This window comes from Gorilla gorilla, chromosome 18 (assembly GCF_029281585.2).
Source record: "Gorilla gorilla gorilla isolate KB3781 chromosome 18, NHGRI_mGorGor1-v2.1_pri, whole genome shotgun sequence".
Lineage (NCBI taxonomy): Eukaryota > Metazoa > Chordata > Mammalia > Primates > Hominidae > Gorilla > Gorilla gorilla.
The window spans coordinates 6,384,633-6,407,366 of NC_073242.2; the positions used below are offsets into that span (position 1 = coordinate 6,384,633).

General features: G+C 52.8%; 1 protein-coding gene across 14 annotated transcripts; it reads left to right on the forward strand.

Annotated features, from left to right (window-relative positions):
* The first annotated feature begins 1,142 nt into the window (after nucleotides 1-1,142).
* On the forward strand, nucleotides 1,143-22,632 carry SRRM2 (serine/arginine repetitive matrix 2). Of its 14 annotated transcripts, none has more exons than XM_063699924.1 (15): nucleotides 1,143-4,077; nucleotides 7,561-7,833; nucleotides 8,699-8,806; nucleotides 9,009-9,173; nucleotides 9,694-9,771; nucleotides 10,203-10,265; nucleotides 10,358-10,390; nucleotides 10,570-10,620; nucleotides 10,787-10,879; nucleotides 11,518-11,716; nucleotides 12,776-19,476; nucleotides 20,213-20,500; nucleotides 21,568-21,681; nucleotides 21,821-21,934; nucleotides 22,078-22,632. In XM_063699924.1, the coding sequence occupies exons 2-15, from the start codon at nucleotides 7,592-7,594 to the stop codon at nucleotides 22,085-22,087; spliced, it is 8,259 nt and encodes a 2,752-aa protein (XP_063555994.1). In that variant the 5' UTR covers nucleotides 1,143-4,077; nucleotides 7,561-7,591; the 3' UTR covers nucleotides 22,088-22,632. The 14 variants fall into 14 exon arrangements, with proteins under 14 accessions (XP_063555994.1, XP_063555995.1, XP_055220996.2 ...); XM_063699925.1 differs by having other exon boundaries at nucleotides 21,824-21,934; XM_055365021.2 differs by lacking the exon at nucleotides 22,078-22,632 and adding an exon at nucleotides 20,844-21,443 and having other exon boundaries at nucleotides 21,821-21,923.
* Nucleotides 22,633-22,734: the final 102 nt, after the last annotated feature.

Genomic DNA, 22,734 nt, shown 5'->3' on the forward strand with positions numbered 1-22,734 from the left:
GGGCCTCAAGCATCCCAAAGTGCTGGGATTACAGGCGTGAGCCACCACACCTGGCCCCAATTAGTGCTTTAAAAGCTCTCTAAACCCTTACATCACAAAGAATATCCCTCCTCCCGCTCCAGAAAAGAAAGGGGTGGCTGGACGGTATCGACCTCACCAGGTGTGCTACACCAAGGCCAGAAAGAGCCGCTGAAGTGGCTTGGACATGGGCCATGCCAGCTGCACGTGGAAGGCCATTCCTCCCGGCACTCATTTCCAGTGTTTCATATCTGCTTGTCCTGGGTACAGGAACCACGGCATGTTTCAGAGGTTCAGAGCCAAGTACTTTTGGGGTCTGGGTACTGCACAGAGAGGGCCCAGGCACTTGTTCTGCTTGCCGTGTGCCCCACCATGCCTGCGCTGAGGACCAGCCTCAGTCCATCCTGCCCAGAAGGCTGGCAGCACACATGGGGCCTGGAAGCCAGAAGGCCTCTCAAGAGACCCTGCTTGCAGCCCTGTGGGAGGGGTTGGATGGGGGCTGGGGTCTCCAGATAAAAAGGTAATTCGAGAAACCCTCCCAGGCAGCTGGGAGGCTATGGCATTAACCCTAGGGATTGTCCTTCCTGAATGTCTGGTCTCCCTCTGGAGGGTAGGATGCTTTTGCAGACATCGTCCTCACCCTCCTACCCTGTTCCCACCCTCCCTAGCACCTGTCCTGGCTGGTAATTATCTAGTTATTTGTAATGTAAGCTCCAGGAAGCCAGTGTGCAAATGGGAGGGGCTCCACTCACCAAAGGCTTCCCAGTCTTGGGCCCCAGGCCAGGGGGGGTCTGGAGGAAGGCTTGCACCACAGGGTCCTCCACCAGGCCATGGAACTGGAAGCTGAAGGCCCACACAAGGCCACTGCCTGGGAGAACAAGCATAGGCAAGTGTGCCCGTCATGGATTGTCACAGAGCGGAGGGAAAAGAGGCCACGGGAAGGACCAGCCCTGGAAGGCCCAACAAAGGAGTTGTGATGTCAACGTGAGGGTGTCTGGAAGAGTTTTAAGCAGTTCAGAAGTCTGCATTTTAGGAACATCACTCCCAGGTGACAGCCGCTAGGATGTCAGCGATGGCTGTCTCTGGGGGTGGTGCCCCTGTGTGCTTTTTTTCTTTTTGCTGATTTGTATATTTTCTGCAGTGAATGTGGTTTACCTGTGCATGTCACTTTCCTAGGGCTGCCATAAGTCACCACGAACTTGGTGGCTTCAAACCACAGAAGTGGGTTCCCCTACAGCTCTGGAGGCCAGAAGGTGGAGACCAAGGTGTGGACAGGGTTGTGCCTCCTCCAAAGGCTCTGGGAGAGGATCTGCAGGGCCTCTTCCAGCTTCTGGCTCCTTCTGGAGATCCCTGGCATGGGCACCGCTCCAAATCTCTGCCTGGGTCTCCTACGGCCTCTTCCCCCGGGTGCCTATGTCCTCTTGTCTTCTTGTAAGGATGTCAGTCATTGGATTTACGGCCTACCCTAAATTCATGATGATTTCATCTTCAGATCTTTAACTCAATTATATCTGCAAAATCTCTTATTCCAAATAAGGTCACCTTCCGAATGTCTAGGTGGTTGTGAAGTTTTGGGGCACCACCGTCCACCACACTACAGTGAATAAAAAAATAAAGTTTAAAGGGAAACTAAAAAATCATTCTAGGGCTGGGTGCCATGGCTCACACCTGTAATCCCAGCACTTTGGGAGGTTAAGGCGGGAGGATAGTTTGAGCCCAGGAGTTCAAGACCAGCCTGGGCAACACGGGGAGACACAATCTCTACAAAAAACGTCCACCTCTACTAAAAATACAAAAATGAGCTGGGTGGTGGCGTGCGCCTGTAATCCCAGCTACTTGGGAGGCTGAGGCACAAGAATTGTAGTGCGTGGAGATCGTGCCACTGCACTCCAGCCCGGAGTTAGGAGTGAGACTCTGTCCCAAAAAAATAAAATAGACAAAAGACACGAAGAGAAATTTCTCCAAAGAAGATGTACAAACGGCCAACAAGCACATGAAAAGATTCTCACCATCATCAGTCATTAGGGTACTGCAAACCATGTTTTGTCACTATTCACGGGCATTAAATGTGCTGACTCACGCACAAAACATTCCATAAAGAATATCAGTGGGGGTACCGGAAAGGGTCTCACTGGAGGTGCTGGGGTCTTTAACCAGAAAGGCAAAGCCTTTGCCACTTTACTATACCACTCCAGAGTTGCGGCCGGCTTACAGAAGCACCGTCCACGGATGCAGAGTTCAGACACTCAAATCTGCGATCAGAGCTCCTGCAGGAGATGGGGGTGGTGGGGGGGAGGGTCTCCCGGCTCTAGCATCTGAGATAAGTACATCCTCCCACGGGCAAGAGAAAAACAAATCTTAAAGCCGGATGCGGGCCGGGCGTGGTGGCTCACGCCTGTAATATCAGCACTTTGGGAGGCTGAGGTGGGCAGATCACCTGAGGTCAGGAAATCGAGACCAGCCTGACCAATATAGTGAAGCCCCGTCTTTACTAAAAATACAAAAAATAGCCAGGCGTGGTGGCACACGCCTGTAATGCCAGCTACTCGGAAGACTGAGACACGAGAATCACTTCAACCTGAGAGACAGGTTGCAGTGAGCCGACAACACGCCATTGCACTCCAGCCTGGGTGACAAGTGCGAAACCACGTGAAAAAAAAAAGAACAACAACAACAACAAAAAACAAGGCCCAGATAAGGTGTCATGCACGGGTAGTCCCAGCTACTTGGGAGGCTGAGGTCGGAGGATCGCTTGAGCCCCAAATTCGAGAACAGCCTGGGCAAAACCCTGCCTCTTAAAAACACCCCCAAATCGTAATATCAAATATAAATCCTTGCTCTCAAATGGACAGTTCATTACGTGGTACCGCGTCCTGCTGCGGATCAAGGACACCTGGGTTGGTTAGGACAGCTAAGCGGGACGTCCAGGGCTGCTCGCCAGCGGCGGGTCTAGATATGAACTCGTGCTCGAGCAGCCCAGCGTCCTACAGCTCTGCTGTGAGGACGGCTGGCTCATTATCAGGCCCAGAATCACGGGCTTAGAAACATGAACAGGAAGTACGGTACCGAAAAGTGGAAACTTTAAGGTGCTTATTATTTTCCTCCTGCCTTGTTCCTGTATGTGCCGCTTCACCGGTATCACGTCCTGGGTCTGGTGGGACCCCGGCTTGGCTGCCCTACCGGAGGCTAAGAAAACTCCTCCCCCAGGGGCAGCCGTCGGGCCTCAGCCCGGTCTACAGCGGGAGAACGTGGCCCGTGCCACGGGTAACTGGTTGGGCCCCTGGTGCAGGTCTAGGGCCTGCAGCCAGGCTCGGGGCCTCCGGGGGTGCCCGCTGGCTGGGGTCTGAGGCGGCTTCTCTCGGGTACGGGAAGGCGGACTGCTGTGCAGCTGCGGGCTCGCTCGGGAAACCCAAAGTCACACGAAAGCGGCAGCACCACCGCGCCTGGGATATCGTCTCCCAACATGGGGAGACAAAATGGCCGCCACGCCCCGAGCCGAAATTACATCCGGGCTCCGCGGCACGCCCGAACCACAACTCCCAGAATGCTCTGCATCGACAGCGGGAGACGAGACGCGCTCGGGCGCCGCTTTGCTGCCGCTAGGCCCTGTGCTCCTCCCCGTAGCGGAAGGCCTACGAATACGCGGTGTCTTACGTCGCTTCGTCCGTTCTTCGTTGCACTGGCCAACGGGACGCTTAGTCTTTCGGCAACGGGGTGAAACCTTCCTTGTGCCTGAAAAAACGGTACTTCGCGGTGTGGCTTCGGCGCCTGCGCAAAAGGCCGCGGGGCGCACTCCAGTTCCCGGCAGGCCCCGCGACGCGCGTTTGCGTGCTGACGCACGCAGTTAGTCGTGCTGACGTGCAGCGCGGCCCAGGCGGGGTGCGAGTGGCGCAGTCGGAGCCCGTTGCGGCCCCTGAGGAACCGAGGAGGCGTCGGCGTCGGCTGAGGCGGGCGGACCGGCGAGGCGAGGCGGCGGCCCCAGGCCCGAGGGACTCGGGAGCTCGAGCAGCGGCGGCGGCAAGACCTCTCCCCCTCGGAGGCGGCGGGCGGAGGCGGCGGGTGAGAGGGTGAGGGAGCCAGCGAGCCGGGTGGGGGAGGGGCGGCGGCCCCGGCGCGAGGCCAAAGCGCGCGGAGAACGGCCCAGGCCGCCGAGCTTCTCCGCGCGCACGCGCGCTCGCCGCCCTTCGCTGGCGCGGACGCCCTCGCCTCCCTTCCCCCTTCCCGCCGTTCCTGTCGCGCGCGGGCTTCAACCCCCCGCCCCTCCCCCACGACAACGGCGTTCGCAGCCGCCCGTACTCGGGTTCGCGAGCGCCCTTGGTGAGGGGGGAGGGCGCGCGCCTCGGCTTCACTCCTCCCCCCAACATGTGCGGCCGCGGTGGCCTTCCTGCAGCTGCCGCTTTCGGCCCTAAAGTGGCGGGGAAGGGGCGGCGGCGGGGGGCTTGCTCCTGGACCGTTGCCCCCGGTTCCAGGTCTCCTTTCCTCGGGCTTCTCTTCGGCGTCGGGCTGCCGTGTCGGGGGCCTCCCAGACTGCGGGACGCCGCGCAGCCCCCTCCCCCATTCCGCAAGGCCGAAAATAGGTCCCCGGCGCTGCGGGGAGGGCCTTGAACTTCGTGGGCCGGATTTAAATGGTTTAGGATTCCTGGCTATCAGCCTTTGAGTTGTTAGTGGCGGGGAGAAACCTCAAAGCTGAAAAACTGTGAAGAAAGTGAACGTGTTCAGTTTACATTTGTAAGGTAGACCGTGCGTTCCCTTTTCACGGTTTTTCAGCGTCTCCCGAGAATTCGTGTTAAAACTAAGGAGGCTTTTGGAGACCTTCGTTGGGAGGAAAACGCCAGACTCATATATAAGTTTTCTGGTTGGTTTCAGGCGTTATTTGGCACACAGCTCTTCTGAAGCTTGGTTTCCACTCGGCTTCATTTAGGACGAATCTGGATCAGAATTTCAGAGTGTTGTGTTGCCTTTCATCCTAAGTGCGTGGGCTTAGGGCTCTTCTAAAGCTACTATTTTAGCTTTCTGAGTTCTTTGTGTCCACTCAGCCGCTCTGGAGCGCCCCGGTGCTGAGCTGGCTGTGCTTGCTGATGTCCATTTTCTTGGACAACCCTTGTCTCCCCTTTTTCTCCCCTTTTGGTGCCGTTTTCTTTTTTGCATATTTTACTGTTGAATTTAAATATATCTTTCTACTTCATTGTTAGCTTACCACTTAGATAATTTCCCAAGAGAAAAGGGTCTTTTTGTCTTCCTTTGTACTTTTTACTTTCTGCTTTTAACTTAACTTTTGCATATCCACTGTCTGTGGCCCCCACTTTAAGAGTTTTATAATATCGTTTGGTTTGGTGATTTGTGTGTGGTGTTGATCTTCCTGCTTTCTGTGTCTTAACACACCCCTTAGATGCCGTGGGGTATCTTTGTCTTTTTTTGGGGGGTAGACTAGGTGGCTCATTCCCTAAAAGTTCTCCGAAACATTGTGATCTAATATCCTTTGCTTAGCACCTACTGGTTTTCTTTTTTTTTTTTTTTCCGAGACGGAGTCTAGCTCTGTTGGCAGGCTGGAGTGCAGTGGTGCGATCTCGGCTCACTGCAACCTTCCGCCTCCCGGGTTCAAGCGATTCTCCTGCTTCAGCCTCTGGAGTTGCTGAGATTACAGGCAATCGCCGCTGCCCAGCTAATTTTTGTATTTTTGGTAGAGACGGAGTTTCACCGTGTTGGCCAGGCTGGTGTCAATCTCCTGATCTGGTGATCCGCCCACCTCGGCCTCCCAAAGTGCTGGTGTTACAGGCGTGAGCCACCGTACCCGGCCTGGTTTTCCCTTCTTAAGGAGTGGGGGGATTTTTGTGTGAGATGGTATGGAAGTGTGGGTGAATGGTTAAGCTGAAGAATTAAGTGCAGGTCAAAAACATGCTGCAGGGTAGGCAGAAATTAAGTGGGGTAGGGGAGAGGCGAAGAAGGACCTAGTTTTAAACCGTGAGGAGGATTGGTACTAGAAGATGAAAATGAGGATTGGGGTGTAGAGAAATTGATTTTTTGAGCCATAAAGTTTTTCATTTTTTCCTGGATTTCTGGTTGCCTTATCCAGGTTTAGCCTCTTCTGTCACCTTCTGCTTTCAGTATTGGGTCTGCTACTGGGCTTGGGCAGGGACCCATCCTTAGGCGCATGCGCTAGTATATTTTTCCAAACATTTGTATGATGCTTGTTCATTCTGGAATTTTCTAAATGCATCCTTCCCTTCTACCCAGTTCTTTTACATCTTTGATTAGTCTCTCCACTTTACCTATTCCTTAGGGTTTTTTCTCTGTAGTATTTTCTCATATATGCATGTTCTAGGAAACTATCTTGGAGAGGATGAGGATGAGAAAGAGAGTATATGTAATAGGAGGAAGGAGTAGAGTATGTGTAGCCAAGGAATCTAACCAGAAAAGCTGGGACTTGAGAATTTTTCAGAATCACGTTAGGGTTGGGACAAGTTGAAAGGCTAGAACCTGGGAGGAGGCATGGGGTTAACGCAGGAGAGAAGGAAGAGGCAGGGCTGAGAGATAGAACCTAGGAAGTGCTATCCAGGGGATTGGTGGGGAAAGCCAACGGCTGGACATTAATGAAAGTGGGGTGTAGAGAGGGTTTCTAGATAGATTTAGGGCAAGGTATATGGAGAAGGTATGGGAACGGTTGGAACAGAGGAGACTGGTTTGATGTGTTTAAATAGAGCAGAGTTGAAAACAGGTAATATTTGACAGTTGGCAAGACAAGGAGGGAACTGCAAATTGTGGTAAATCCTATTGAGAGGAAGGAAATTGAAGGAATGAAGTATCAGGATAGTTGATAGGATCTTTAAATATTTGGAATCAAGGAAATGGCCCTTACCTGGGAGGTGAAGTATATGACGATTATCCAAGGTTCATGTGTGTTTCTGATGTGCATGCTGGCCTTTAGTTGGGGTGTGAGGCTGCACATTCTGAACCAACTAGTCTGCTGTTCAGATACCTAGGGGCTGTGTAGTTTATTTCGTATTCATGTAGGGTGGTCTGAAATCCTTAGGTAAGTTTTTGGGAGAGTCTTTGGACATGGACTAGAGGCCGTTGGGTGCCACAGATCTATGTCTGGTGTTTGTTGTGACCAGGAGGCCTTGGTTGGTTACCAGAGGTTAGGAATTAGAGTAGTTGGTAAAGACACCACTTGTGCATTTTGGGGCCAAAGGAGAACAAAAAGGGACAGTGTGGAGAGATTTTAGAGGAACAAGATCCTTGTTTGCCTAGGGTGGAAAAAGAAGAAAATTTAGGTGCAGGGAGGGATTATTTAGAATTCTGTGCAAGGGCATTGAGAGAAAGGTTGTAAGAACTGGGCTGTGATTTGGTAGAGAGGAAATTTGGAAGGGCAAAGAAGTGGTTTTCTTGGGAGACCAGGAGGATGGTGGAGCATTATACAGCGAAGACTTAGTGTGAAGATCAATGTTGAATTAGGGATGAAGGAGAGCAGGGACTTGGGTGTGGGGCGGTAAGTGGTTAGTTTGGGGCCAGGGGCCTGACCCGTGTCTCCCCGCTCCCCCTCAGGAGCGGTGGTGCCCCACCCGGGCACGGGGCCATGTACAACGGGATCGGGCTGCCGACGCCCCGGGGCAGCGGCACCAACGGCTACGTCCAGCGCAACCTGTCCCTGGTGCGGGGCCGCCGGGGTGAGCGGCCTGACTACAAGGGAGAGGAGGAACTGCGGCGCCTGGAGGCTGCCCTGGTGAAGCGGCCTAATCCTGACATCCTGGACCACGAGCGCAAGCGGCGCGTCGAGCTGCGATGCCTCGAGCTGGAGGAGATGATGGAAGAGCAGGGGTGAGGGAGAGCTGGGGGAGAGTCAAGCACTGAATGAGTGCAGAGCTGAGGGTGTTAGGTGGGATGTATAGGGAGCTTAGGGTGGTTGAAAGAGGCCTGGCAAAGAGTTGTGGTAGGGGAGGAGGCAAATGAGCTCTAGAGAAGTGAAAACAGTTAAGGGACAGTGGAGAGTGGGAAATGAGAAGGCTGTGTGTCTGGGGCATAGATGGGAGCCTGAGGTACTAAATGGAGGCATGTGGGAGAAGGGAGGGGCCATTGAGGAACAAAAATGTGTTTTAAGGAAGAGATGGGAAAGCAGAGACCAGGTAGAGGAGCTAGGTAAGCTGATAGGTGTTGTCATTGGTAGAAAAGAAGAAGATAAATGGATGTAAGGATTGAGGCCTTGGAAAGTAGCATAGGCAGGAAAAGAGGAATTAGAAGAATACTTGAAGAAGAGTGAATCATGGGCTGGGAAGGGAAATTTTGGAAAAGGAGCACATTAAGGCAGAAAACTCTTTTAGAGCAGTGGTTTTAAACTTCAGCAATGGTGATCCTTTTATACAGTATCCCTTACTTTGGAATCCCAGGAAGTAAAAGGCACATTCTTGTTGAAGTTGGGGAGGAGCACTTGGAACCCTGCTTGCTTAACTTTTTTCTTTTGGTCCCTGAGGTGTAGCATATTTAAAATCCACTGTTCTAGAGGGAGTAGTAAGTAGAGGGAAGAAAGATGATGGGAAAAGATCAGACAGAAGGGACTTTTGGGTGAGCGAAAAGTTCTGTGTGTGCATGGAGAGGGAGGGGCCCCTTTTGGGAATGAGGGAAATGGAAATCTGGGACTGGGGAAAGTGTCCTGTCGAGCTTAACCCTGAAGGGATTTGTTCTTCAGGTACGAGGAACAGCAAATTCAGGAAAAAGTGGCGACCTTTCGACTCATGTTGCTGGAGAAGGATGTGAACCCTGGGGGCAAGGAGGAGACCCCAGGGCAGAGGCCAGCGTGAGTGTTGCGCTCTCCCTCGATGACTCTTGGACTCTACTCTGGCTGCTGGCTGCTGCTGCTGTCCTTTTCCTTACGTGGGACTTCCTCCCTGCTTTCGTCTGCCTTTCCCATGCCTTATTTGGCTCCTGCTTATACTTGTGTTCTGAATATGGCTCTGTCCTTTATATTTCCTTCAGACTTTTGCCCTTCTTTTCTCTAGGGTCACGGAGACTCACCAGTTGGCAGAATTAAATGAGAAGAAGAATGAAAGACTCCGTGCTGCCTTTGGCATCAGTGATTCTTACGTAGATGGCAGCTCTTTTGATCCTCAGCGTCGTGCCCGAGAAGCTAAACAACCAGCTCCTGAGCCTCCCAAACCTTACAGGTATACAAGGCCAAGAAACCACTGTCAGCTTCTTTTCTTGATTGTAAGCTCCTTGCTCTATTTTTGTCTTTTTGCGGGCTGGTTTCTTCCCAAACTCTTCAGATTTTGTTCTTCTGAAGTTGAGGTGCCCAAGAAAATTTGTCCAAGGGTTAGTCACAGTGGGTCACGCGTGTAATCCCAGCATTTTGGGAAGCTCAGGCGGGAGATCACTTGAGGCCAGGAGTTTGAGACTAGCCTGGGCGATGTAGTGAGACCCCGTCTCTACAAAAAGAAAAAAAGCTGAGTGGTGGCACATGGCTGTAGTGCAAGCTGCTTGGAGAGGTGGAGGCAGGAGGGTCTCTTGAGCCCACAAGTTGGAGGTTACGGTGTGAGCTGTGTTGCTGCCACTGCACCCCAGCTGAGGCAACAGGGCGAGACTCTTTTTTTATTTTTATTACTATTTTTTTTAGACTCTGTCTTAAAGAAAAGAAAGGAATGTTTGTTCTACCACCCATCTCTGCTGCTTTTCATTTTTCCCCAGCCTTGTTCGGGAGTCTAGCAGTTCTCGCTCACCAACCCCAAAGCAGAAGAAGAAGAAAAAGAAGAAAGATAGAGGACGGTAAGTTAGTTGGAAAGTGACTCTGATAGCCAGAGGACCAATCCTGTTGTGTACCTTTCTCTCTGGAAGTGGACAGTTCTGGCTTCCACAAAGCAGGAGATAGTTGTCAGGGAGGAGGGAGTTACCATTGAGGCCTCAGCTGGAAGAAATATCTGAGTTTCTCAGTGGGGAAGTGTTGAGTTTGCAGTTCTGCTAATTAAGGTTGGCCAGCAGCATTTTGGATTCTGGAATTTTCTTTTTCATTTTGAGGTTTGTTGACTTAAGGAGTTACTTGTACTTGTTGGAGAAGGAAGAAATAAGTCCTGGGCTTAGGTCTGGGGCATTAGTGCTATTAGGACGTTCAAGTGTTTCAGAAACCTTTTTAGGATTGTAAGTGGGAGGGCCAGGAAAGAAGCCAAGCAGAATGAGCTTGCTTTTGAATCCATCTTTAGCAGGTCAGAGAGCAGCTCTCCTCGACGGGAGAGAAAGAAAAGCTCAAAGAAGAAGAAGCACAGGTACGAGGTGGGAATACTTGAATGATTGGAGAAGGTTTGCTGAATTCAGGCAGAGGTGTTTCTTATGTTTTTTCTTCTCTTTTTTCTAACAGGTCAGAATCTGAGTCCAAGAAACGTAAGCATAGGTAAGAGCTCTTTAACTCATAGGGGGCGCAGTGGCATGTGGAGTGGTGATTTTTTTTTCTTGGAGTGAAGCTCAATTCCTTGATCTTTCTTGTGTCAACACTCCCTCTTTCCATTTCACTTTTGGTTTTATTTCCTTTTTTAAAGAAGTTACTTTTAACAACCTTTCCTTATTTCCCAGGTCTCCCACTCCAAAGAGCAAACGTAAATCTAAGGACAAAAAGCGAAAGCGGTGAGTGAATTTGTGGGGAATTTGCTTAGGAAGTAAGTGAACGCCACCTTAGTGGGAGGGAGTTGAATGAGTTATGTCCCTGATTGGTAAAGGGTTGAGGGATAGGTGAGGAGAATCCAGGGCAGGTACAGCAGTACCCTGAGCTGTGGTGGTGGTCTTCCTTCAGGTCTCGAAGTACAACACCAGCCCCCAAGAGCCGCCGGGCCCACCGTTCAACTTCTGCTGACTCTGCTTCCTCCTCCGATACTTCCCGCAGTCGGTAAGGGGTAGTCCAGGAGGAAGGGAGGGAGAGGGAATGATGGGTTAATTAATTTAATATTTATTGAGCGCCCACGGTGTGCTAGGCGCTGCACAGACCATTCGGAAGACACGGTCCCTGCCCTCTAGGAGCTGACAGGCTAAAGCAACAGGATGGACAGACATATACATTTCCCCTTCTCTTTTTTTTTTGTTTTTGTTTATTTGTTATTTTTGTTTCGTTCTGATGTATATGGACTGCCAGAATAGGGGGGGTGGTGGTTTGTTCGTGGTGTCTGGGGGAGGAAGGAATCCTTACCCTGGCTTCCTTAATCGGGGAAGGCTTCCTGAAGGAGGTGGGCTCAGAGGTGAGTTGTGAATGAAGCGGGTAGGGAGTGGGCTGGGTGGATGGTTTGGGGATGTTTGGGGGAGGTGAGTAAAGGGGTAGAGGGAGAACGCTCTTTGGGATTGTGTTGGGAAGAGAAGAACCAAAGTGGACTGTACTTGCATTTCAGTGAATGATTTGAGTTGTGCGACTAAAGGCTTTTTGGAAGAGGGTTGTCCAGTTAGGAAAGGTGGATGGGAGTTGGGGAGGGGGTTTTCTGTTCTCCCTTTGAGCTGATTTCCTTCCTCTCCCACGTCCTCAATTAACTCCTGCAGGTCTCGAAGTGCTGCAGCTAAAACTCATACGACTGCCTTGACTGGGCGAAGTCCTTCCCCTGCTTCAGGGCGACGCGGGGAGGGAGATGCTCCTTTCAATGAACCAGGTACTACCAGCACACAACGGCCTAGTAGCCCGGAGCCTGCTACGAAACAGCCTAGCAGCCCTTATGAAGACAAAGATAAAGGCAAGAAGGAGGTATGTTCCTGAGTGTGATGTTCATTGGGTTGCAAATGTATAGATTGAGGATAGACATGTGATGTGAAAGGGAGAGGTAATAACTTATTAAAATAAATAAATTCAGGTTTTTTTCCTGCATTCCTCTCCCAGTTCTCTTACTGTATCTGCAGAACTTTTAGTGTTGTTACTAGACTGAATTGTGAACCCTTTAGAATCAAATCTCACTGGATGTTAGGTTTTATATTGTGTCTTGTTTATACATAGATAGAACTGGAACAAACGTTGTATCTTATCTGTGTACTCCGTATGATGCCTCTAGTTTCTTCTCTTATTTCATTAAATGCTGGTCATGTCTCACCAAAACTTTTTAATCCATCGGGTTGCCACCAATAGTTTGAATGAAACACCGAAATAGTCTTCAGTAGTCTTCTGTTCTAATTTTAAGCATTAATCATTTCCTCTTGCTTTAGTGATTACAGTGTGAATTCTTGGCCTCTATCATCAATTTTCCATGTCATCCAGGGTTACCTTTCCAAATTACAAGTTGGTTGACCTCAGAAACTTAACTACTTCCTTATTGCTTTTGAATTATATTTAAGGCTTTTAATAATATGGTCTTTTTCTCGTTTCCTGTGCTCTATCCATCCTGGGCTGCTTTTTTACTCTTCACACAAATCACGTTCTCACATCTTTATTCATGCTGTTTCTTTTCCTTTAATAGAATTATTCTTCAAAGGTGAAGTTGCCATTCGCTTTAGGAAACTGCTTATTTTTCCATTTAAAGATTGTTTTTTTCCATTCTTATAACGTTTTGTAGTGATATTTGTTGAACGTAGTAGTGCATTAGTTATTTGCATTTTGTGTTTCTTTCAGTTTTAAGATTCTGACTATCCATATATTCATATGTTTTCACCACTGTGCTTTATATGATTCCTTGTTATTGAATGAAAGTGATCTCTTGTGGTCAGAGGGTGTGTAAAAGAAAAGTTATCATTGGAAAGGGTGTTGGGATCTTAGGGGTGATGTGAAGTTTTGGCGTTTATGAATCCCTATCCCTGATCTCTCTTCCACTCTTAGAAATCTGCAACTCGACCTAGTCCCTCTCCGGAAAGGAGCAGCACAGGCCCAGAACCACCTGCTCCCACTCCGCTCCTTGCTGAGCGACATGGCGGCTCCCCACAACCCCTTGCAACAACCCCCTTAAGCCAGGAGCCAGTGAACCCCCCATCTGAGGCCTCTCCAACTCGGGACCGTTCACCACCTAAGTCTCCTGAGAAACTTCCCCAGTCTTCTTCCTCAGAGAGCAGCCCACCATCCCCTCAACCTACCAAAGTTTCTCGGCATGCCAGCTCTTCCCCAGAAAGTCCTAAACCTGCTCCAGCTCCAGGGTCCCACCGAGAGATTTCTTCTTCTCCCGCATCTAAGAATCGCTCACATGGCCGAGCAAAACGGGATAAATCACATTCTCATACTCCCTCCCGTAGGATGGGGAGGTCCCGTAGCCCTGCCACCGCTAAGAGAGGGCGATCTCGGTCTCGAACCCCTACCAAGAGAGGTCATTCTCGATCCCGATCTCCCCAGTGGCGTAGGTCCAGGTCTGCACAGAGGTGGGGAAGATCTAGAAGCCCCCAGCGACGTGGCCGCTCTAGGTCTCCTCAGCGACCAGGCTGGTCTAGGAGCAGAAATACCCAGAGAAGAGGCAGGTCTAGGTCAGCAAGGCGAGGGAGGTCCCACTCTAGATCCCCAGCCACTAGGGGTAGATCTCGTTCTAGAACACCAGCCCGCCGGGGCAGGTCCCGCTCTAGAACACCTGCCAGGCGGAGATCACGATCCAGAACACCCACCAGGCGTAGGTCTCGGTCTAGAACACCAGCCCGGAGGGGCAGGTCTCGGTCTAGAACACCTGCTAGGCGCAGATCTAGGACCCGATCACCAGTACGACGCAGGTCTCGTAGTAGATCACCAGCCAGGAGAAGTGGCAGGTCACGCTCTAGAACCCCAGCTAGACGTGGCCGCTCACGCTCCAGAACCCCAGCCAGACGTGGCCACTCACGCTCTAGAACCCCAGCTAGACGCAGTGGTCGCTCACGCTCCAGAACACCAGCCAGGAGAGGGAGGTCTCGGTCTAGGACACCAAGACGAGGGAGATCCCGCAGTAGAAGCTTAGTTAGACGTGGAAGATCTCACTCTAGAACACCTCAAAGAAGAGGCAGATCTGGCTCATCTTCGGAGCGGAAGAACAAATCCAGAACATCTCAAAGAAGAAGCAGGTCCAATTCAAGCCCAGAAATGAAGAAATCTCGCATTTCTTCAAGGCGGAGCAGGTCTCTCTCTTCACCACGGTCCAAAGCAAAATCTCGCTTGTCTTTGAGGCGCAGCCTTTCAGGGTCTTCCCCATGCCCTAAACAAAAGTCACAGACACCACCCAGGCGTAGTCGCTCTGGATCCTCCCAACCTAAAGCTAAATCTAGAACGCCACCCAGACGCAGTCGCTCCAGTTCTTCTCCGCCACCTAAACAGAAATCTAAGACACCATCAAGACAAAGTCATTCCAGTTCATCTCCTCATCCTAAAGTGAAATCTGGAACACCACCGAGGCAAGGGTCCATAACAAGTCCCCAGGCCAATGAGCAATCTGTAACGCCACAAAGACGGAGCTGTTTTGAATCATCACCTGACCCTGAGTTGAAATCTAGGACCCCTTCTAGACATAGCTGCTCAGGGTCCTCTCCTCCTAGAGTGAAATCTAGCACACCTCCCAGACAGAGCCCATCTAGGTCATCATCTCCACAACCCAAAGTGAAGGCAATAATATCACCAAGACAAAGAAGTCATTCTGGCTCCTCTTCTCCAAGTCCTAGTAGGGTGACGTCGAGAACAACTCCACAGCGAAGCAGATCAGTATCTCCCTGCTCCAACGTGGAATCCAGATTGTTGCCAAGATACAGTCATTCTGGGTCCTCCTCACCAGATACCAAAGTGAAACCTGAAACACCGCCAAGACAAAGTCACTCAGGGTCTATTTCACCATACCCCAAAGTAAAGGCCCAAACTCCACCGGGGCCAAGTCTTTCTGGATCAAAGTCACCATGTCCCCAAGAGAAGTCTAAAGACTCACTAGTTCAAAGTTGCCCTGGATCCCTGTCTCTGTGTGCAGGAGTAAAATCTAGCACACCACCAGGCGAGAGCTATTTTGGTCTCTCATCTCTGCAACTGAAAGGACAATCTCAAACTTCACCAGACCACAGATCTGATACTTCAAGTCCAGAAGTGAGACAGAGTCACTCAGAATCACCATCTCTGCAGAGCAAATCTCAAACATCACCTAAGGGAGGTCGGTCCAGGTCTTCATCTCCAATCACTGAGCTGGCATCCAGATCTCCAATAAGACAAGATAGAGGTGAGTTGTCAGCGAGTCCTATGTTGAAATCTGGAATGTCTCCTGAGCAGAGCAGGTTCCAGTCTGACTCTTCTTCATATCCTACAGTGGACTCGAATTCTCTCTTGGGGCAGAGTAGATTGGAGACTGCTGAATCAAAAGAGAAAATGGCCTTACCTCCTCAGGAGGATGCTACTGCATCACCTCCTAGACAGAAAGACAAATTTAGTCCCTTTCCAGTACAGGATAGGCCTGAGTCTTCACTGGTATTCAAAGACACACCTAGAACCCCGCCAAGGGAAAGAAGTGGTGCTGGGTCATCTCCAGAAACAAAAGAGCAAAATAGTGCGTTGCCTACGTCAAGCCAAGATGAAGAGTTAATGGAGGTGGTAGAGAAGTCTGAAGAACCCGCAGGCCAAATCCTGTCTCATTTGTCTTCAGAACTTAAAGAAATATCCACAAGTAACTTTGAATCATCTCCTGAAGTAGAAGAAAGGCCTGCTGTGTCTTTGACTCTTGATCAGAGCCAGTCACAGGCTTCTTTGGAAGCAGTAGAAGTCCCTTCAATGGCCTCATCTTGGGGTGGGCCACATTTTTCTCCAGAACATAAAGAACTGTCTAACTCCCCACTCAGGGAGAACAGCTTTGGATCACCTTTAGAATTTAGAAACTCAGGCCCACTTGGTACAGTAATGAATACTGGATTTTCTTCTGAGGTTAAAGAAGATTTGAATGGACCTTTTCTTAATCAGCTGGAAACAGATCCATCTCTAGACATGAAAGAACAATCGACAAGATCCTCTAGACACAGCAGTTCTGAGTTATCCCCAGATGCAGTGGAAAAGGCAGGGATGTCTTCAAATCAGAGCATCTCTTCACCTGTGCTTGATGCTGTACCCAGAACACCCTCGAGAGAAAGAAGTAGTTCTGCATCTTCTCCTGAAATGAAAGATGGTTTACCCAGAACTCCATCAAGGAGAAGCAGGTCTGGGTCTTCTCCAGGACTTAGAGATGGGTCTGGGACTCCCTCGAGGCACAGCCTGTCTGGGTCCTCTCCTGGAATGAAAGATATACCTAGAACACCATCTAGAGGGAGAAGCGAATGTGATTCTTCTCCAGAACCGAAAGCTTTGCCTCAGACTCCTAGGCCGAGGAGTCGTTCTCCATCATCCCCAGAGCTCAACAACAAGTGTCTTACCCCCCAGAGAGAAAGAAGCGGGTCAGAATCATCAGTTGATCAGAAAACTGTGGCTCGGACTCCCCTGGGGCAGAGAAGTCGTTCGGGATCCTCTCAAGAACTTGATGTGAAACCCAGTGCATCCCCTCAGGAAAGAAGTGAGTCAGACTCTTCTCCAGATTCTAAAGCCAAGACACGAACCCCACTTCGGCAGAGGAGTCGGTCTGGATCATCTCCAGAGGTTGACAGCAAATCTCGACTATCCCCTCGGCGCAGTAGGTCTGGTTCCTCCCCTGAAGTGAAAGATAAGCCAAGAGCAGCACCCAGGGCACAGAGTGGTTCTGATTCCTCTCCTGAACCTAAAGCTCCAGCCCCTCGGGCCCTTCCCAGACGAAGCAGATCAGGTTCATCAAGCAAAGGCAGAGGCCCTTCTCCTGAAGGAAGCAGCAGTACCGAGTCCTCTCCTGAACATCCGCCCAAATCCAGAACTGCTCGCAGAGGTTCCAGGTCATCACCAGAGCCCAAGACCAAGTCTCGTACACCACCTCGACGTCGCAGCTCTCGATCATCTCCTGAGCTAACAAGGAAGGCCAGACTGTCCCGTAGAAGCCGCTCTGCCTCTTCCTCACCAGAAACTCGCTCTAGAACTCCCCCAAGGCACCGGAGAAGTCCCTCAGTGTCTTCCCCGGAGCCAGCTGAAAAGTCGAGGTCTTCACGCCGACGGCGCTCAGCTTCATCTCCACGCACTAAGACAACCTCAAGGAGAGGCCGCTCTCCTTCGCCAAAGCCTCGTGGACTCCAGAGGTCCCGTTCCCGCTCAAGGAGAGAGAAAACAAGAACAACCCGACGTCGAGATAGGTCTGGATCTTCTCAGTCAACCTCTCGGCGAAGACAGCGGAGCCGGTCAAGGTCGCGGGTTACTCGGCGGCGGAGGGGAGGCTCTGGTTATCACTCAAGGTCCCCTGCCCGGCAGGAAAGTTCCCGAACCTCCTCTCGACGCCGAAGAGGCCGCTCTCGGACACCCCCAACCAGTCGGAAGCGTTCTCGCTCACGCACATCACCAGCCCCGTGGAAACGCTCTAGATCTCGAGCCTCTCCAGCCACTCACCGGCGATCCAGGTCCAGAACCCCCCTGATAAGCCGACGTAGGTCCAGGTCTCGAACTTCACCAGTCAGCCGGAGACGGTCAAGGTCCAGGACTTCAGTGACTCGACGAAGATCCCGGTCAAGAGCATCCCCAGTGAGCAGAAGGCGATCCAGATCCAGAACGCCGCCAGTAACCCGCCGTCGTTCAAGGTCTAGAACGCCAACAACACGCCGCCGCTCCCGTTCTAGAACTCCACCAGTGACTCGCAGAAGGTCTAGATCCAGGACTCCACCAGTAACCAGGAGGCGATCTCGAAGCAGAACTTCGCCTATCACTCGCAGAAGATCAAGATCCAGAACATCTCCGGTCACCCGAAGGAGATCTCGATCTCGCACATCTCCGGTAACTCGAAGAAGGTCCCGCTCTCGAACTTCACCAGTGACACGCCGCCGCTCTAGGTCCCGGACACCTCCAGCTATTCGGCGCCGCTCTAGATCTCGAACGCCACTGTTACCACGCAAACGTTCTCGAAGTCGCTCCCCACTTGCTATCCGTCGCCGCTCCAGATCCCGTACTCCACGAACAGCTCGGGGTAAACGGTCCTTAACAAGATCTCCTCCAGCCATCCGCAGGCGTTCTGCATCTGGAAGTAGTTCTGATCGTTCACGATCTGCTACTCCTCCAGCAACAAGAAATCATTCTGGTTCACGGACACCTCCAGTAGCACTCAACAGTTCGAGAATGAGCTGCTTCAGTCGTCCTAGCATGTCCCCAACACCTCTTGATCGCTGCAGATCACCTGGAATGCTTGAACCCCTTGGCAGCTCTAGAACACCCATGTCTGTCCTGCAGCAAGCCGGTGGCTCCATGATGGATGGTCCAGGTCCCCGAATACCTGACCACCAGAGAACATCTGTGCCGGAAAATCATGCTCAGTCCAGGATTGCACTTGCCCTGACAGCTATCAGTCTTGGCACCGCTCGGCCTCCTCCGTCCATGTCTGCTGCTGGCCTTGCTGCAAGAATGTCCCAGGTTCCAGCCCCGGTGCCTCTCATGAGTCTCAGAACCGCCCCAGCAGCCAACCTTGCCAGCAGGATTCCTGCAGCCTCTGCGGCAGCCATGAACCTAGCCAGCGCCAGGACACCTGCCATTCCAACAGCAGTGAACCTGGCTGACTCTCGAACGCCAGCTGCAGCAGCGGCCATGAACTTGGCCAGCCCCAGAACAGCGGTGGCACCTTCGGCTGTGAACCTGGCTGACCCTCGCACTCCCACAGCCCCAGCTGTGAACCTAGCAGGGGCCAGAACCCCAGCTGCCTTGGCAGCTCTGAGTCTCACAGGCTCTGGCACACCACCAACTGCTGCAAACTATCCCTCCAGCTCCAGAACACCACAGGCTCCAGCCTCTGCAAACCTGGTGGGTCCTCGGTCTGCACATGCCACAGCTCCTGTGAATATTGCCGGCTCCAGAACCGCTGCAGCCTTGGCCCCCGCGAGCCTCACCAGTGCTAGGATGGCTCCAGCATTGTCTGGTGCAAACCTCACCAGCCCCAGGGTGCCCCTTTCTGCCTACGAGCGTGTCAGTGGCAGAACCTCACCGCCACTCCTTGACCGAGCTAGGTCCAGAACACCACCGTCTGCCCCAGGCCAGTCTAGGATGACCTCTGAACGGGCTCCCTCCCCTTCCTCTAGAATGGGCCAGGCTCCTTCACAGTCTCTTCTCCCTCCAGCACAGGATCAGCCGAGGTCTCCTGTGCCTTCTGCTTTTTCAGACCAATCCCGTTGTTTGATTGCCCAGACCACCCCTGTAGCAGGGTCTCAGTCCCTTTCCTCTGGGGCAGTGGCAACCACCACGTCCTCTGCTGGTGATCACAATGGCATGCTCTCTGTCCCTGTCCCTGGGGTGCCCCACTCTGATGTGGGGGAGCCACCTGCCTCTACTGGGGCCCAGCAGCCTTCTGCATTAGCCGCCTTGCAGCCAGCAAAGGAGCGGCGGAGTTCCTCCTCCTCGTCGTCGTCCTCCTCCTCCTCCTCTTCATCATCATCGTCGTCCTCCTCCTCCTCCTCCTCTGGCTCCAGTTCTAGTGACTCAGAGGGCTCTAGCCTTCCTGTGCAACCTGAGGTGGCACTGAAGAGGTGAGGGAGCTTGACTTTTAGAAATCTTCAGTGGGGGAGGTACTGGGGATGGGTTGGGGAGTGGGGAGGGAGAAACCATGTCACAGGTGCTTGGCTCTTGGAGGAGGTATGGGGACCTTGACCCTCAAGCTGGGGGTAGAAGAGAATGCTGGGGCAGGGGGCGGAGGGAGGAGGAATGGGACAGATAAAAGTCTCCGAAGGTTCATTCTCTAGAGGATAATGATAAGTTTTCCGTCTCTACAGAGGACAGAACTAGAGGAAATGGACTTAATTTTACAGCAGGAGGGATGGCAGTTAGACCTCAAGAGGAACTCCCTGGGCTGGAAGGATCTTCAGAGGTCATCCCATCCCTCTCCCTGCCTCCAGGCAGGACGGCCCCTTCCCCAGCCATCCTGCACTCACAGGGGCCTCCCCAAGCTGCGGCTCTCCGAGGAAGGAGACTACCCAGCTTCAGCTTCCACACCAGAGCCCAGAGGCCTTATTCCTCCATCAGGGACATTCTTGAGGTTTAACCTTGATCCCTTATGCTGCGGGCCCCAGCCTGTTGCTTCTGTTAGCAGAGGTTGGGTCAGCTCGCACCACTGCTCTCCAGAGAATTGCTGGCTCACGTGGCTCGGAGAGCTCCCAGCGCCTTTCTCAGGCACCCCTCCCCCCCACTGCCGTTCCTCCAGGCCAAGGAAGGTAGGGTTGGGGCTGGGGCAGCTTGTCTCCTTGTGACACTCCTCTCCTCCCACAGGGTCCCCAGCCCCACCCCAGCCCCAAAGGAGGCTGTTCGAGAGGGACGTCCTCCGGAGCCAACCCCAGCCAAACGGAAGAGGCGCTCTAGCAGTTCCAGTTCCAGCTCCTCCTCTTCATCTTCCTCCTCCTCCTCCTCCTCCTCTTCTTCCTCCTCCTCTTCCTCTTCTTCTTCTTCCTCCTCATCTTCCTCCTCCTCCTCGTCTTCCTCCCCTTCCCCTGCTAAGCCTGGCCCTCAGGCGTTGCCCAAACCTGCAAGCCCCAAGAAGCCACCCCCTGGCGAGCGGAGGTGAGTGCTGTCTTGCCTGAGTTGAAAGGTGGGTGGGAGAGTGACTTGTCCAGAGAAGGGGCCCTGGGGTGTGAGCTCCCCGCTGGGTGTCTCACGTGGCCTTGGGCATCTGGTTGTGGGGGAGGAGGCACTTGCTCTCCTCTCCCCATGCTCGTTGCACCCTGTTCTGGCGAAGGGCTGCGCCATCCACAGCGGCGCTCAGGCCAGGACCAGGGGGTCCTTGGTTTCTTCCTCTCCCTCCCTCAACACATAGCCTGTTCCCAGGGTTCTAGCTTTGTCTCCCTGTTGCTACTGCCAGGGCTCTGGTCTGGCCACCATCATCTTCTCCCGACTCTGTCCACAGCCTCCTCCCTGTCTCCCCGTCTCCACGCCATTCTCTTCCACATGTAGCCAGAGGGACCTTTCTAAAACGCACATCTGGCTACTTCCCTCCACTCCACAAATCCTTCGGGACGCCCTGTGGCCTGCAGGACAAAGCCCCACCTCTGCGGGAGTGGCGTGTGAGGCTCTTCACCAACGGGCCTTGCCCGCCCTGTGTTCTCCTCCTGCCCGCCCCCACACATGCCCTGTGCTCCAGCCACACCCAGCGCCTTGCAGTCTAAGGAGAGCCCATGCCTTTGGACATGCTGTTCCTTCTGCCTGGAATTTCCTTGTCCGCCTGGTGAACTCCTCGTTCTGCAAGACTCCGCTCAAAACAGCACCTTCGAGAAGACTGCCCTGCCCCTTCCCTGCCTTGCCCCATGTCCCCCTCCCTTGGGTCCCCAGAGCCACGCACATCCAGCCCTGCTTCCCACACACGGGGCCGTGCGTGCCTTTCTTCACCACTGAGCTCCTTCAAGGGCAGGGACTGTCTTTATCTTTGCATCCCCCGCTGCACCCTGTGCCTGCCCACTGGGCACTCGGTGGATGGTGTGCGGGCGGATGGGTGAGTGAGCGGACAAAGGTGGGTCTGAGGCTGGCCCTGTGTGGTGTGAGGTTTGGTGGTCAGGACCTGGGCGGGTGGTCCTGAGTGCTGGCCCGTGTGCTTGAAAGGGTGTGGTGCTATTGGGTCCCACTGTGTTCCCCAGGTCCCGCAGTCCCCGGAAGCCAATAGACTCCCTCAGGGACTCTCGGTCCCTCAGCTACTCGCCTGTGGAGCGTCGCCGTCCCTCGCCCCAGCCCTCACCACGGGACCAGCAGAGGTAAGGCCAACTGCAGGTGTCAGCACCCAGCCCTGTCTGGCCGCCACTGCTTTCTACAAAGAAGAAAGCTTTGTGGTTGTGGCTGTGTGGTGCCTGAGGTGGTGCCACCCTGTGGCCTGATGTCTGTCCTGTGTTGCAGCAGCAGCAGTGAGCGGGGTTCCCGGAGAGGCCAGCGTGGGGACAGCCGCTCCCCCAGCCACAAGCGCAGGAGGGAGACACCTAGCCCTCGGCCCATGAGACACCGCTCCTCCAGGTGCGTGTCCTGGAAGGCTGAGGCCCCCTTCCGGGAGCCAGTTGTGGTGGTGGTGGGTGGCGGCCCCATTTTGGGAGTGGCCCAGAAACTGGCCTTGAGGGCTGGGGTGGGAACTCCCTGTTGACCCATATCTTCTGTTGCAGGTCTCCATAAATTGTCTTTGGGGGATTCCACCACACCCAATGCTCTGGAGCCACAAGGAGTGTCCCTTCTTCCCCAGCAGAGCCGTGGGAGGGTCCTTGTCTGCTCTCCTTTGAACCTTGGCAGCCCTTGGATGGAGGGCTCCCTTTCCCTCCCTTTTTTTTTTCTTTGTTCCTGTGAAATGTTAATCTCCGTGAGTTCTTCCTGGTTCATGTGTTCTGGGGGGTTTGGGGTGGGAGGGAATGCAGATGGGAGTTGGGGGAGGGGAGGATACAGTTCAGGATACCCCAGCCTGGAGTCAGGGCCAGGGAGGCATGGCCCCACTTGTGTCCAGAAGTTCCCAGGGGTGATTGTGATGGTGGTTGGGACTGGAGGTTGTGTAAGGTGTTCTTGGAAGGAAGGGGCAGGAGTTGGAATTAGTTGGTCCCTACTGTCCCCCATGAGGTTGTGAACCCCTCCCCCCAACTTTTCATGTTTCTTAAAAGGCATTTTGGTTTTTTAAAATCTGTACAGCAAGAGCAACTTTTTCTGTCAAATAAAAATGAGAAATGCAGGAACTGGGTCTGTAGACTGTTTATTAAAGGTGTGTTAAGGGGGCAGCCACTTCCCTCCGTGATTACAGCCCCCAGCGTGGGTGGACCTGTGTGGGTCCGTCTTGG